The sequence below is a fragment of the Xiphophorus maculatus genome, chromosome 18, assembly GCF_002775205.1.
Source record: "Xiphophorus maculatus strain JP 163 A chromosome 18, X_maculatus-5.0-male, whole genome shotgun sequence".
Taxonomy (NCBI): Eukaryota; Metazoa; Chordata; class Actinopteri; order Cyprinodontiformes; family Poeciliidae; genus Xiphophorus; species Xiphophorus maculatus.
Window position 1 is genome coordinate 11,611,198 of NC_036460.1, and position 15,529 is coordinate 11,626,726.

The window sequence follows — 15,529 nt, forward strand, 5'->3', positions numbered from 1 at the left end:
TTGTTTTTCTTTTCTTATTATTTTAATCAAACTTAACTCTGATACTTGCCATGAACCTAACTATTACCTGTACACCTAACCCTAGCCTGATTCTAAACTCATTTCAATGCAAACACTAAAAATGGTGGTCCACCACACTAAGAACGGGCTTTGGTCGCAACAAGATTACACCAGAAAAGGTCCTAAAGGGGCAACATAAACAAGCACACACACATTTAGAAGGATAAGAAGTTTAAATGTTGACCTGAGTCCAAATAGAGGTCTGTAAGTAGGCAAGTAAACAGGAATTATGAAACAGTGTCAAGAAGGTGACTTTATGCACGACACTGCCACCCAGTGGTCGCGTAAAGTAGTTCAGCTCCTGCTGAAATACCCAAACGATGCTATCCTGTCTCGAACTAACTGGAATTAATGTGTATTTATTGCTTACAAACATCAGTTATCTTTTTAATTCATAAGAACAGTTTCCCTACTTTCCTAATGAACCTTCCTATTAAATTATCTAAAATAAAAGAAAGACAGGACACTAATTATTCTGTTTTCTAGCCTGTTTTATTATGAAGTGTTGTTGCTACAGAGGTGGAATAAGTCCCCCGGTTGATGAATTTAGAAGGGTCTAAAGAAACAGTATCAAATAAGCTGTTGGATTGTTGCTGTGGATTTTATCATCAAAACCTCACTGGAGTTGTCAGATGAACTGAACCTGCATCCATCAACCCTTTCCAACAGCGTTCCATTATCAGATGCACATGATCCATCCTCCTGACACAGAGAGAAAAGGATGCTGTTTGCTGTTTTCTGACTGCGATCGGCGGTGCAGCTACACTGAACATGAAATGCCGCAAAGCACAAGTGTCAAACTCAAGGTTCGCAAGCCAAATCCGGCCCACCGTAGCTATCTCTAGACTCTAGAACAGGGGTCTCAAACTCCAGTCCTCGAGTCCTGCAACTTTTAGATGTGCCTCTGCTGCACCACACCTGAATAGAATAATTAGGTCATTAGCAAGGCTCTGGAGAACTGATCTACACAAGGAGGAGGCAATTAAGCCATTTCATTCCAGCGTTTTTGTACCTGTGGCACATCTAAAAACTGCAGGACTGCAGCCCTCGAGGACTGGAGTTTGAGACCCCTGCTCTAGAAGGTCAAGTAAATTGAACTTTAAGATAAGAGTTGTGTGTTTAAATATTATATTATCAGTGAAGTCAAATCTGTTTTCATTTGTATAGGACCAAATTACATCAATGTGAGAAAAATGTTTAAAAAGTTGTTACATTTTAAGAAGTAAATTGCAAATTTTAACAGTTTGCTTATGGGAAGTTTTATTAATACATTCTGCCACAATCGGCCCTTTGAGGACATTCATGATCTTGATGCGGCTCGAAATGAAAATGAGTTTGACACGCCTGCTAAAGAATCGCTGACTGCTGCCAGTGAGGACGCCGCTACTCTCGCTCTGCTATGGCAACCAGGTGGACTTCGATCTCAGCCTCCGACAGGGTCCTACAGAAAGGTGAGGATTAAACAGTTTTATAAGATGCACATGGCCTTTCTTAAGCATTTATATACCATAAACGTTTTTACATGTTGTAACATTAAAACTATAGTGTTGTGTATTTTATTAGGAGTTTATTTGCCAGCAGATAGTAGAATCTAATTAGAAAGTGAGCAGTACATCTAGAATAGAGTATGGTGAAACAATTCCATATTTTCAGAAAGTGAAGCTCAGACATTATATAGATCCATCACACATAGACTGAAACATTCCAAGCCATTTTTATTATTTTTGCTTTTGTAATTTTGATGTTTACGACTGACAGAAAATCTAAACTCAAAATTAAATAAAGAAAAAATTATATTTATATTAAAATATTTTAGAACTATATTTAAGAATATTATTTATAATATCATAATAATAACTAATAATGTTAATGCATATTAATTCTAATATTTATATTAAATAAATTACATGCAATATTAAATGTAAATATGAATTTATGTTGCTTTATTTAATATTTAATTATTTAACATTTGATAATAATAATAATAATAATTTTAAATAACATTTAAAAATAATATTATAATATTTTGAAATAAAAACATAAGCTCTTTTGTGTTGGTTCACAACAGAAAATCCCAATAAAATACATTACATTTATGATCATAAAGTGACAAAACCTGAAGAAAATCAAAGAGCTTCTGTAAGTTATTCTGAAACTTCAAGTACAGTTGATTATATCAACACTGTAATTAAATTTTTTTACCAATGCGGCACTATTTATTATGCTTAGCCTGTTTGAACATTTCATAAAATTGTGTGACAAAATAAGGTTTAAAAATCAAATCAGGTCAGTACAGTTTTTAAAGAAATTGTACGTTACAGAAAAAGAATCAGTCATAATCATAGAGTCGTTACCTGAACTTAGGCTTGTCTTTGGTCACTACACCGATCTCCAGCTCAGAGGCCTTGAAGTCCATCGACAGCACAGAGGCCAGACAAGATATGGCCATCTGCAGCAAGAACAGAGACTTAATAAAACAAATTAATCAGGAGAAAACCAAACTAAGAAAGTGAATTAATAAAACATTAATCAACCAGCTCTTCACATTGTTCTCAGCATTTTAATGTTATTCTAGGGACAGAATTCTGGTCTCATTTTTTTGTGCCAATGCATTTTAAAGACCAAACTGAATCCTTAACAGACTCCTCCATCGGCTTTAGACCCATTTTCAAAGTTTAAATGAAAAGTTCTAACTTTCATAACAATGAATGTGTTTTTGCTGATGGTATTTTTTACAGACAGAATGAAGACCATGGTGGTCCTGTGATGGACCGGCAAAATGTCCAGGTTCTCCCAGTCGTACCTGTACTGCCCTGTCATGGCTCAACTCTGGCTTCTTCTTGAGTTTCTTCTCCAAGTAGCTGTTGGCCTCCGTCTGTTTGGCCCCGACCGCCGTGGCTCTGAAGCCACAGTAGTATCCTGCCGGGTCACATTTATACAAGACGGGGCCGTGCTGGGGGTCCATCGCCACCAGGATCATACCTCCAGGGATTGACAGGACAGATTTTAGAAACATAAAACACAATAATGAGACTTTAAATACACCCACTGTCCCTGTAAATGTTAATCATCCAGTTTGTTTTTACCTTTTTATTCAAAAATCAATCATAATCAAGAAAATTTGACTTTTTTGACAAAAAAAAACAAAACACACACCTCTTTAAGGTCAAAGTGACAACTGATTTCTACTAATTCTACAACATTATCCATTTTATTTATGGTTTCTTATACTTTTTACTGTATTTCTGAAACACTTTATATTGATAACACAGTTGAGGAGAAATAAAAGCCTTCACTCACAGCAGCCTAGTGGTCTCATCTCTGCATTCTGTGTGTACACCTGGGAAATATCCGCCAGTCTGCGACACAACACGTCCGCTGTGATGTCATAGCCAAACTTATATTTCCATTCTCCGGCCTCCACTCGGGCCCGGTGAACCTGCGAGCGGCTGTCCGCTACAAAAAACCAAGTGAGCAAGTTTGAAACCCTGCATCTTTGAAATAAAAATCAGTGGCAAAGAAGATCACAGGGATATGTAACGGATGGTACGAGGGCTGCAACTAATGATTATTTTAGTAATTGATTATTCTGACACTTAATCGGATAACAAATTCTACACATTCTACAGATTTTTTTAACCACCTGCTCCTATTTTTATACAATATTAGAAATACATTAGAATATGCAATAAACAAATTATACAGTTGCTTTTTACATAAGAAAACAAACATTTTATTGACTAAAATGCAATAGCAGCATTCCTTTAGCAAATTATACATCTGCGGCTAAAAAAATATACTTCCAAAGTCAACATGGGAAAAACTCAGCCTTTCTGCTTGATATAAGTCCAAAAAGAGGGAAGGACTGATCTGTAGACTATTTTTCAATTAACAAATTAATAATTGGTGCTTAATTGGAGTTTTTTTTTGTTTTTTTTTCTGTTTTTTCAGGTGAAGCTAAATTTATGCCAATAGAGGAGGTTTGGGTAGAATATATTTACAGACAAAGTTATTTTTTTAATCTTAAATGTAAAATCTTTTTGTACAGTTTTGGTGTAATCCGTGCTCTGAATATGTTGTTCTTTCAGAAAATGGCCTTTTCTGAGTCTGTATGCTCAAGTTAGTCGACAATTATTTCAGTAATAGATTCATCACGATTAATTCGATTAATTGCACCATCCCTCCTTGGTACGCACCGTTGTGACCCGTCATCACACAGCCGATGCGAGGGGTTAGATGGAACATGTTGGTCACAGTGGAGGAGTCCAGCAGCTTGTCCTACAGTCAAAGGAAAGCAAGAAAAATCCACTTTAATCAGGTAATTCTCTGTAAATGTGAGCTAAATACATCAGATCAAAAGTATGCTGGATGATCTACATAGGTTATACCATAATACCTGACCAAATGAGCTAAACTTGGTTCTGTGGTGATGTAATGTGAGTGACACCCTGTTGACGGTAGGATCAGCTTCATAAACTAGTTTTGTGTTCCAGCTTTTTGCTGACTTGAGCAGTGTCTAGCTTCACTGGCTCCAGCTCATCCACACAGCCTGTGTGTGTTTGTGTGTTTGTGTCAGATATCCTACCGGTACTTTCTTTTGCGTCACCACCACCACACTGTCCGACCCTCGGACTCCGATAGATGTCAGCCCACTCTGAGAGATGGCTTTGAAGGCATACTCTGCATGGGAGCACACCAGTACACACAATGAGGAAAGAAGCTAGGGTGTGTAAACATTTCCCGTTTTAAAATGTAAAACATTTTCAGTTTTACATTTTGTGAATTTCCACCTTTTTCAGCGAATATTTGGGATATTTTGATGTCAAGGACAAATATTTGAAATAAATTGATCCCATCACCACAAATAAAACATGGATGCTGCTCAAATGATGGAAACCTAGATTCAGATCTTGGTTTTGACGAGGCCGTTCGACCATTATCATGCCTTGATTTGTTCTATAAAAACAAAACAAAAAAAAATCTAAAATATTCTGTTGTTAATTAAGAAATATTCATACATAGAGTATTGTTCTGAAAACTAATATTGGGAAACTTTGAGACAGAATCAGAGACAGATGCAAATGTTCATTTCAAGGATTTTTACTAACACATTTTTCCACAAGTATCTATTCTAATTCTTTCTCTTTGAATAAAAAGTAATTTATCTGCACTTAAAAATATAAAAGTCAACCTTTTCTTTACATTAGATTCCAACTTTGAGGTTTCTAAATGATATCAAGATCTGGTCTTTGACTCCAGTTCTGCTTCAACTTTTATTTCTTTACAGAATGTTTCACTTTTTTCCTCCAATATAATGTGAAATTTCTGTTCAGGATCTGCTGCAGCAAATCTGCCCCAAACCATCACGCGTCCAGCTCCATGCTTCGCAGTTGGTAGGATTTTCTTTTCTTTTTTCCTGAAATGCTGTTTTTGGTTTACATGTCAAATATGTCTTCTGATCTTGGTGTCCAAATAATTAAAATTCAGAGTTACCCAACACTGGTTTACACACCTCATATGAAAGTTAAATATATGTAGTCTCATCCTTTTTTATCTGTTGCAGTTGAAGCAGGTTTTTTTCATTATTACCCTGTATTTTACGCCATTTATGTTCCAATAAACTCTGACCGACTTTCCTGCAGTTGTGCTCTATTTTCACTGACAGATCAGATGAATTAAACATTGCTATGTGAGAAGCTTAAAGCTTGCCATTTTGCTTTATGAATTAAATCAGCTGTAAACTTTCTTCCTGATATATCTTCATAATGCTGTTTGTTCACTAATGGTCTCAAACAACCTCTGAGGCCTTCAGATAACTGCTAAGTTTATGCTGAAAATATATTAAACACACACGAATCTCATATGTAGTATGTGGGTTCTGAAGGCAGTTGATGGTACTTGATTTAATTTAAGGGAAACAAAGCGGAGGACTCAGAATACAAATGCACACCACACTTTTCGGTAAAACTTAAAATTAAAATCATGTATCATTTTCAAGCGGTTTGTATGGAAGAGGATTAGAACCACCAGAAAAAAAAAAGAATTATGACTTTAAAGTCAGAATTCTGACTTTAATCTCAGAATTATGACTTTAAAGTCAGAAGAGGATTAGGGCCACAGAAAAAAAAGAGTTCTGATTTAAAGTCAGAATTCTGAGATTAAAGTCAGAATTCTTTTTTTTTTCGGTGGCCCTAATCCTCTTCCCTAGGTTTGAATACTTTTCCAGATGACTGGATGTAATATAAAATCGCTCTAATTCATGACCATGGGTAATAATAACATGATTAAATTCCCCGAGTAAGAGGAAATTTAATCCCTCTTTCTCAGAATTAAAAACAGAATTAAAAATACTGTGTGTCACCCAATTCTAACTGAATAATGTATCTTGTCGCCATATTTTAGCAGGTAAAGCTGCGTATATTCACATGAACTCAGGGTCAGGAGGCAGCGTTGGCACACAGCCTCTTGTTCTTGGGCTGACTGAAGCCTCCGTGCCTTACACCTTGATGTCAGGCGACCAAACCTGGCAACCTGCGTGCTTCTATAATGTTTTAAAGCTGCTGTTTACGGTGATATGTGCCTACAATAACATTAAGTGTTAAAAATAAACGTAAAAATAAAAAATTCTGCGTGTAGTTTAGACAAAACAAGTACAAGTCTGATGCTAACCCAGCATTCAGACACAAACCAGCTAACCTAACTGCCAGCACCGTGTTTATGCCTTACTAAAAGTTAACAGGGACTTTATTACGAAGTGCAGCCGCAGCAGTGTCCTTCTGACAGGCAGCAATCATACACAGGTGTGTTAGTGTCGGCTGAAATACCAGAAACAGGTCCTTACCGACTTGGTAGAGTCGGCCCTCAGGTGAAAAAATGGTGATGTGTCGGTCAAAACCAGCGTTGGAGCCGCGGGACATTTTCCTCCTCCGGTCTCACCTCAGATGAACTCGGCGGGGGGCTGATTTGACCTGCGTCGGGGTCGGATAATCGATCAATGTAAAACTTTTAGGAACTAGCAGTCAGGAAACAGCATGGCTGCGCTGTCGCTGAATGATAAAGCAGGATAATGGAGTGACTTCCCTGAATTTTTTCTTTTTTACTTTCTCTTTCAGTTACATTTCTGAGCCGCTCGGTTCCTCTCTCTGTCATTGGACGGCAACAAGGAAACAAGGAAGTCAATCACTCTGCTTTTCACCTGACTAAAAGGTGGCCATTTTAGGAGGGTCAAACACGAAAGATGCACTTAAAGGTGGGAAATGTGACTCTCATTCCTCCTGAGACCTCCACCCACTCTTTCTGGAGGGCTGCTGGGTCCGCAGGTTTTTCCGCCAGGGGCGGATCCATGAAGTTTTCAAAGGGGGGCCATTTTCTTGCATTTTCTTGAAAATTTCCATGTATAAGGAATAATAATAACAACAAAGAATGGGTATAAAAATATTAAGCTGTACAATTTTGACAAAATACAAAGTAAAAAAAATGACAGATGTAGATCCTAAAGTATTGCTGTATTGAGCGAAACTGTGCACAGTGTTTTTTTGTTTGTTTGTTTTTGTAGAAACAGGTTGTTACTCTTTTGTAATTATTTTGGGAAAAAATGTTTTGGAAATGTTTTACAACACTGCATTTTGTATTTTTACATCATTAATATTATTCTGATTATACTCTTACTCCAGTAAAATTTCTGGATATTCTATACTAACTTTGACTATACAATGTTTGTTAAGTTTATTCACTTTATTAGAAACATAAAGTTTCTAATAAAGGTAAAAGGTAAAAATACCTTACTGGTTATTTTTAACCAATAAGGTACCAGGCACAAACCTACAGTTTATGTTACAGTGAAATTTGTTGTTCCTACACAAGCTTTGTTGTTCACATAAAAATATATTCTATCTGCTGAGCCATTTAGAGATCAAGTGAATTAAATACTAGAACTTGTCACTCAAAGTACTTAACCTTTTTCTAACATACAATACCTAGTGTTGGTTTCACATGATTTATATTTAACGGCACAGACAATGAACTTTCAGTCATCCATATGACCATCCTTTGGTTTGACCACCTTAAAAAACCAGACGCTCCATTCTTTTATTGAAATAAAAAAGCTCCCAGATCTTGACTGAGCTCCTTTCACTGTGCCTTAGAGAAAACATCTCCAGTGGGATTTGCTTATGCCAGGAAGGAATGTTGTGGTTAACTGTGTCAAAAGTCTTCTTTAGGTCCAGAAATACAAACATCCATATCTCCTTGGTCCAATTATATGTCAAGTTAATGCAGTTTCTTCTCAGACACTGATGACAGATTAGATGTATGAGTTCAGGACAAACAAAAGTTCAAATAAATAGGTCACACAGAATGGTTTGATACATGGTTTATTGATTGACAGATAGAGAAGGATACAGCAGGCACAAAATACAGCACTGTGATTGACCAGTAATATTGCAAATCATATATATGGTATTATCAGTTTCTGTTTACTTCATCCATTCAGATTATTCTCTGTATTCAGATTATTCCCTCATTCCCCAACTTAAAAAATGTTAATTTTTTGCTTTCTTGCTGGCTTCTAGGGTTACATTTTGTGGAAAAAATGTTTCACTTCTATATAAAAAAGAAAAATATAGTACATTCTTTGCACATTTGGAAACAGGTTTCTTTGGAGAAGACTATATTAGTATTATTGTATGATTTAAAAGATCATACAACCTGGCCTACTATTTTACCAGTGTCTAAACACATGCATGTGCTGTAATCTTGGCTTTATAAAGACGGAGGGAGTATATTTGCTAAAGAAATACCTAATGATGCATTTCAATTACATATTAAATACACTTGGCTAGTTATTGCATTCACATGTGCTATAATCTATATTGCATTATTGCAGCAAGTGGGCCTCCATTGCTAACTCTGTTAATCCCTGCTCTTTGTGCATGTCTACCCAGCGTCCTCCTGGGGGGGGTGTTGCTCCACATCTCATATAATGTTGGCTGAAGGCGCGCACGTAATATTAACACAAATGGGGTGAAAACTACGGACTCTTAAATGTTATTGTTGCTGTTACTAGAAGACAACACATGGCTTTAAAGTGTCCCTCCACCTTTCTTCGACAGCTCCTTGGCATGTTGAGAGTGCAAAGCTGGATTAGAACCCCAAGTGACACTTTTAGACCTTTTAAGCTCTGAGTGCATCACTATTCTGTCACTGCACCACCAGTCACACTAAAGACAAGCCTGCCTCTGGTGTGCAACATTATAGTTAACGCCGAATTTGGCTCATGCCACCGGGGTTCGTCACAAACAGTCTGATTTTAACAGTGCGTGAGCCAAATTAATCCATGCTTCTACTGGACCATCAAAGAAATGAAGAGGAAGTAATGACTTATTCCTAATAAGAGCATTGTTGCTGATAACAGTCAGACAGCATGAACTTAGTCATGAGTTATTGCACTAAATATCTACAAATGACCAACAGGGAAGCCGGTCAGTCTCCCCAGAAAAACACAATTCAAACAGAGATTAGAAGAGCAGGGATTTCTAGTATTGTGCATTCAAAATAACATTTGAATGAAAGTGCATGAGTTTGTGAAAGTGCAACTAAGTGAAAAATACCCTGTCTTTGTTACAAACAGCATTTACAAGCACACAGACAGGGAAACCAGAGATGGACGTGAACCTGCAGAATCTCCAGAAGGCCGCCTCATTCAGCTGAGGAAACTGAGACGGACCCATCCTGGCAATCTAACACGATAAAGCAGAACGCACACTTTCTACTGACATCCACATTTAAAGACGTTTCTCTGAGTGCCGTGATGACTGTGTGATTGTAATATACGACTGGAACAGGGAGTGTAAGGGGAAGGGAAAAGGATTGCCAGTCGGTCTGCTCCCTGGGTGAGCTTCTCATCCTCTGCGAAGCTCCCTAAGCTCTGCTGCCACTTTACGCAGCTCTTCTTCAATCTCCAGGAGCTCCTGGTGGTAGGAATGAAAACACATGAATAATGTCTGCAGGTCTGCAGGAGATTAAATGAACCAAGATCAAAATGTTAAGCTCTTTTTAAAACTCCAAATGGTGTAGATCATGGGTCTACAACCTTTACAACCTAAATAGTTATTTCTGCTTTCAGGTCAGAACAAATAAAACTTATTTAGAGCCAAAAAACTGTCACATAATTTTTTTGGGAAAAAGATAGTATCATTAAACAGTCAACCTGGTTGTGTGTAGCTAAGTAGCTCATCATGTGAAGATTATTTCTGAGTAAAAAGAAGTCCTGATATCATATAAAGGTCATTCTTTTTTTCCTTGTTGTTGTAATTCATTGTTAAAATAGGTCAAGATTTAGTTGTCAAGTAAACCTCTAAAGATGTGTAAAAAGTTTACTTTTAGAGCAAATATCTTCTGCACCTAATAGAAGGAACTTGATACGTTTCACTGCTTAGGAGGTGGGATTAATAACTGCAAAGTCGAGCTCAAACCTGTCTAAATTGGGTAGATGTGTTTGCAAATCTCTGTCTCAACAATACATTTGTTATGAATATAAAATTAAAATACCTAGAGATCTATGAAGCATTAAGACCCTTTGACACATTTTCAACAATTTTTGAGCGTTTTCAGAGTGAAGTTGCTGCTGTGATAAGAAATAAATTTATCTTAAGGCTTTTTGCACATTTTTCCTGGAATGTAAATATGTTTGTCCGTGTGTGTAACAAAGTAAACATGGTGTATATTTATTTTATATTTATTTTAATTTTCCGGGTACATTGGACATTTTGCCTTTGGGATTAGCTGAAAAAGAAGAAACGTTGAACTCCATCATAGTTTGAAAGTGTAACTGATACTGTTTGCTCTAACTCACCTCCCCTTCATCTTCTTCATGATCCCCTTCATCCTCATTGTCTTCATCCTCATCCTCTCTAACAAACTCTTCCTCCTCATCATCATCCTCTCCATTTTCTTCCTCCTCCTCTTCCTCGTACCTCTCCCTCTCAAACTGCCGTGTGGCCTCATCGCTGGCTTTCTCCATCACTCTCTTCTGCAGCGGCTCCTTCAGCTCCGCTGCTTCGTTCGTCTTCTTGACTTTCCCGTCTGATTTTTCCACCTCTCCACCCTCCTTGTCTTCGCTCTTGTCATCCATACTGTCCTCTCTCTTCTCGCTTTGCGACTCCTGCTGTTCCTCCTCCTGCACCTGTTTCATCTTTCGGACAAGCTCCTCCAGCTCCTCCTGCTTCTCCTTCCTCTCCCTCTCCTGCTCTGGTTTGCTGCCGTTGCTTTGCTCCCTGAGTAGCTCCTTCAGCTCCTTCTCCACCTTCTCTTTCTCCACCATCAACTCCACTTCATTTTTCTTCCTTTCTTCCATCTTTTGCTTCTCTAAGTCCTCTGCTCTTTTATCCTCTCCCTTGTTGCTCTGCTTAATCTTCTTCTCCTCCACTTCCTTTCTTAGCTCCGTTTCAGAGCCTTTCTGGTTCTCCTTCGCAGCCTTGTATCGCTTCATTTTGAGCTCCTTCAGCAGCTCCTCTAGCTCTTCATCATTCTTCTCCTCTTCACTTTTCTTGGGGATCTCTTTGGCGAGCTCTTTGGACGTCTCCTCTTCATTATCGTCAATCTGTGGCTTCCTCTTGTTGTCTTCATCTTCTGTCTTTTCTCCATCACTTCTCATATCTTTCTCATCCTCCTCATCCCTCTGCTCAGACTCAATCTCGTCATCGGTCAGATTGTACTCGTCCCTCTCCTCCTTTTCCCGCTCTGCAAAAATTGAGAGACAGTGTCAGTTCCATTTTGACTTTAATAAAATCAATGAGACATAAAATTAGCACTTCCATGTTTTGCTACATTCATGAGCAGCTGTCAGTGGGAGTCTCTGCGTACCGTCATCAGCTAGCTTCTGCAGCTCCCTGAGAAGACCCTGGTGTCTCTGCACCTCGTTAAGTTCCTCTGAAACAACAATGGAGCACACGAAGAAGAAGCAACAGTGCCTTGCAAAGATATTCATACTGCATGAGCCTTTTCATATTTTGTTACACGTTAGCTACAAACCTCAATACGTTGTATTTGAATTTTTTTTCTAATAAACACAAAGTATTACATAGTTGGGAAGCGGAACAACATGGCTAAATAGATTTTAAAAGATTTTATAAATCAAAACCTGAAAAGTGTGGTATGCATTCAGCCCTCTTTACTCTGACTCAACCCAACATAAAATCCAGTGTTGCAAATTCCCTTAACTATCTGCTGAATTAGATTTAATCTAAGGATGTCAAAGAAGATTTTTGTGAAGTGCAGAACCATTTGTTTTGGTGTTTAAAAAAAAAATCACAAGAAGAAAGTTATTGATGAAAGAAAACCATGTGAAGTTTGCCTCAATCCATGTAGGGGAAACATAAACATGTGGAAGAAAGTGATCAAATTAGATTCGATCAACAAATTATTATTATTTTCTTCCACTTCAGATGTATTCACTGTTTTGCTTTGCTATAACAAAATCAAAGCAAAACACACCGAAGTTCATGGTTGTAGCAGGCATGCAAGGAACAAAGACTGTTATTGTGTGATACATTTAGATGAGACGAACAAAACTTGACTTCAGTTTTTTTTTCCCACTCTACCCAGCTCTTCAGCTGACACTGTGGAAATTGAAGAAAATACAACATGTATCTTCTACCTGCAAGATGGGATCCACACTCATGGTGCGACCCGTCTTCATTCAGTGTCTCCTGAATTATACATTCAACCTGTTGGCGAAAACAGCACAGTTAATAGCTGAAGGAGAAAAGCTGAACAACAATGTAAATACAGTACAGAAGGGTTCTTTCTGACCTTGGCATCATTAAGGGGTGAGGTAACTGGTCGGCTTCCCACTGCGAAACCAGAGCAAACAAAGCAGGGACAGAGACCAAGATTGAACGTTAAATACAAGAAATATCAACAATCATTTAGTAATCACAACACCTAACAGCGCCGCAGCTGAGCGACTGCATGTCTTTAATCCTGCACGGGCGTGGGCAGAGCTGTTCCCTCATTAAGGTGAGTGCAGTTACCCCAGTGAAGCAACACTGCAAAGGAGCTTAACTTTGCGTTCCTCTCGCTCCGAGATGAAGGCGGCTTTAGCTCACAGGTTGTTTTCCCACCAGAGCTAAATCAGTGACCAACTACCCGTACCATTAAGGGCACACTAAGCAGCTCCCTCTGTCTTTTCTCAAAGGAAGACAAGTTAACCAAAACATGAACATTAATACAAGGTGAAAAGACTCAAAACACATCCAAGGCTTACATACTTGGTCCAAAAAAGCCCAACTTTCCAAGATTTCTTTTGAGTCTTTCTACTACCACTCAACATTGTGCCTAAAAAGTCCAGAAAAAAAAGAAATCTTCTAACAGATAAACAGTAGCAGAAGGTGAAATCTGCTCTATTGTTAATTTTTAGCTGACAGCACTTTGAAAATCACACTGTTCTTAAAATTTTAATTTATATGGAACAAATAACTAACTTTTGTGTTTTTTTAAAATAAATCAAGCTAAGTAAATCTAGTAACAAAGTCCCTAATCATTGAATTTCAAACTGGTTCTTTGTTAACTCTGAGAGATCACAGTTTAAAATTCAATGTTTAGGCACTCTGTAACTAGTATTATTCAAACATTTTACTGAGTGAAATAGCTTTACAGGAAAGGTGGCGTCAAGATGGCGGTCGATCATGGGGAACATTAAGAAGCCTGGTAAATTTGCTGGCCACTATTTTCTTCCTCAGTCCTGCTAGTAAATTTCAAAGTTCTTCTAATATTAATTATGTTATTTATCTAATATAAACATTTAGAAAGATTAAAAACAATCAATGATTACCCATGATTCTCAATATTGTGTTAGTTGTGTCAAACCAGGAATATGAACCTGAATGTTTTAGGTACATAATAATAAAAATGCTAATATGAGAACAGCCTCAATAGGAGTCATTTCTAAAGTAAACACTTGCATTAAAATGTTGAGCTTCTCTCAGTCTTAATGTATTTTACAACAAAAAGTTATGGAATCAATATTTTTGGTCTGAAGTAACTAATCATTCTGCAACAGATTTCCCCAGAAATATTGTTAAAATATTTTGTTCTTGTGAAACCAATATTGTCACACTATTACCTACTGCTTCCTCAACCTTCAATGCTTAGCCGGTCCATGGCATAGGCAAACTAGGCAGCTGCGCAGATTCTCAAGGCCAGAAGATGGCCCTCGAGAACACTAAACGTCTCAAAAGGTCAAAAGTATCAATTTATAGTTATGACGCAGAAGCTTGCATTTAAATTGGCTTTAAGGTACATTAAGAGCAGATTTAAAGAATTTAGCATTTAGGATTTTAACATAAACCTACAGAGGAAAGTATTTACTGTATTGACAGATTTGTTTGTCTTCCTTATTTCATAGTTCATGTTTACTGCTTGTTTCTGTGCTGGATGCACATCGAATGTACATTTTTACTGAAAATGAATCAATCAATCAATACATGTTTACCAGTAACCTCTCGCACCCTCTCAAAACAAATAAAACCTGAAGAATTCAAATGGGATACAAGACTAATGGGTTTAACTGGAAATGGGGCCCCAAGCAGATTTGGGGCCCCATAAGATCTCAGGGTGTTCGTATTTGTTTTAATCACAAATAAATTAAATAGATGAATCCGATTCTAATATGTCTGTTTAGGTATTTTTATTCTTTTTTTTTCTTCATAAAATCGCGTAATTTTGAATAAAAATATTAATTAAACGCGATGTAAATGAACGTAAGCTCGCTTCAGGCTCATTTTGTTGGTTATATTTTAACATGTTTAATCAGCGCACTCCGAAGGTGGACGGCTAAGGCGCTGGCACGTGTTGCTACAGCACGCGCACCTGCTCGGCTTTAATTGGCTCTTTAAATGTGCGGGTGCGCTTAGGTGACCTCGTTTTATCTATTTAACGTTACCGTCCCAGCAGCCGGTGGTCGTTCAGTGACACACACTGAAACAGAAGGTTAGATGTGTTCATACCGGGTTATGTAACGTCGCTCGTTAAGCGCATTAACTCTAAACCCTCCAGGGTTTTCGTCAATAGGTGGGCGAACCTGGTTTCTCCTCGTTCAATAAACAACATTTCTCTGTTTCCAGCTCTTGTCGGCAACAGCTGAGCTGATGCAGCACTGCAGCAGAGTGAGAAACAGGAGGCTTTCATCCAGAGATATCAGCCTATACCCGCCTTTTCCAGCCTCACCGCCTCCTCACGCAGAGATGTACATAAACACGGAGCAGCTTGTAAATGTGATGGTCGCCTACCTCCGACAGCAGCCCAGAGAAAAATCGCGGTTATCAGAATTCCCATAGGATCCGTGAGAGGAGTATCCTGCAGGAGATAACCTTGAAAATGCAGGGCTGGCTCTTCCTCCCACACCCGCTGAGTGTGAGGTGGAGCCGAGTAGCTGTGTGTGTGTGTGTGTGTGCGTGTGTGTCAGGTGACC

General features: G+C 38.1%; 2 protein-coding genes across 2 annotated transcripts; both read right to left on the reverse strand.

Annotated features, from left to right (window-relative positions):
• Positions 1 to 1,303: 1,303 nt before the first annotated feature.
• Positions 1,304 to 7,175, reverse strand: LOC102218026 (proteasome subunit alpha type-6-like). Its single transcript, XM_005804529.2, has 7 exons — positions 6,902 to 7,175; positions 4,646 to 4,740; positions 4,257 to 4,338; positions 3,361 to 3,516; positions 2,864 to 3,042; positions 2,415 to 2,509; positions 1,304 to 1,501 (listed from the first exon to the last, which is right to left on the reverse strand). The coding sequence occupies exons 1-7, from the start codon at positions 6,975 to 6,977 to the stop codon at positions 1,444 to 1,446; spliced, it is 741 nt and encodes a 246-aa protein (XP_005804586.1). The 5' UTR covers positions 6,978 to 7,175; the 3' UTR covers positions 1,304 to 1,443.
• A 1,241-nt stretch (positions 7,176 to 8,416) lies between these two features.
• On the reverse strand, positions 8,417 to 15,503 carry LOC102218288 (glutamic acid-rich protein-like). Its single transcript, XM_005804530.2, has 6 exons — positions 15,348 to 15,503; positions 12,871 to 12,911; positions 12,716 to 12,785; positions 11,923 to 11,988; positions 10,913 to 11,799; positions 8,417 to 10,028 (listed from the first exon to the last, which is right to left on the reverse strand). Exons 1-6 carry the CDS (start codon positions 15,391 to 15,393, stop codon positions 9,960 to 9,962), a joined length of 1,179 nt encoding a protein of 392 aa, XP_005804587.1. The 5' UTR covers positions 15,394 to 15,503; the 3' UTR covers positions 8,417 to 9,959.
• Between the last annotated feature and the right edge of the window lie 26 nt (positions 15,504 to 15,529).

Excerpts from the sequence above, each read along its gene's own strand:
- LOC102218026 (XM_005804529.2), bottom strand. The coding sequence starts at position 6,977 with ATGTCCCGCGGCTCCAACGCTGGTTTTGACCGACACATCACCATTTTT. Across the intron at positions 4,741-6,901 it reads GGGCCGACTCTACCAAGTCG|AGTATGCCTTCAAAGCCATC; the intron begins GTAAGGACCTGT and ends GCTCCCATGCAG. Across the intron at positions 3,043-3,360 it reads GATGAGACCACTAGGCTGCT|GTATGATCCTGGTGGCGATG; the intron begins GTGAGTGAAGGC and ends CAATCCCTGGAG.
- LOC102218288 (XM_005804530.2), bottom strand. The coding sequence starts at position 15,393 with ATGGGAATTCTGATAACCGCGATTTTTCTCTGGGCTGCTGTCGGAG. Across the intron at positions 11,989-12,715 it reads GTGTGGATCCCATCTTGCAG|AGGAACTTAACGAGGTGCAG; the intron begins GTAGAAGATACA and ends TTGTTGTTTCAG. Across the intron at positions 10,029-10,912 it reads ATGAAGAAGATGAAGGGGAG|GAGCTCCTGGAGATTGAAGA; the intron begins GTGAGTTAGAGC and ends TCCTACCACCAG.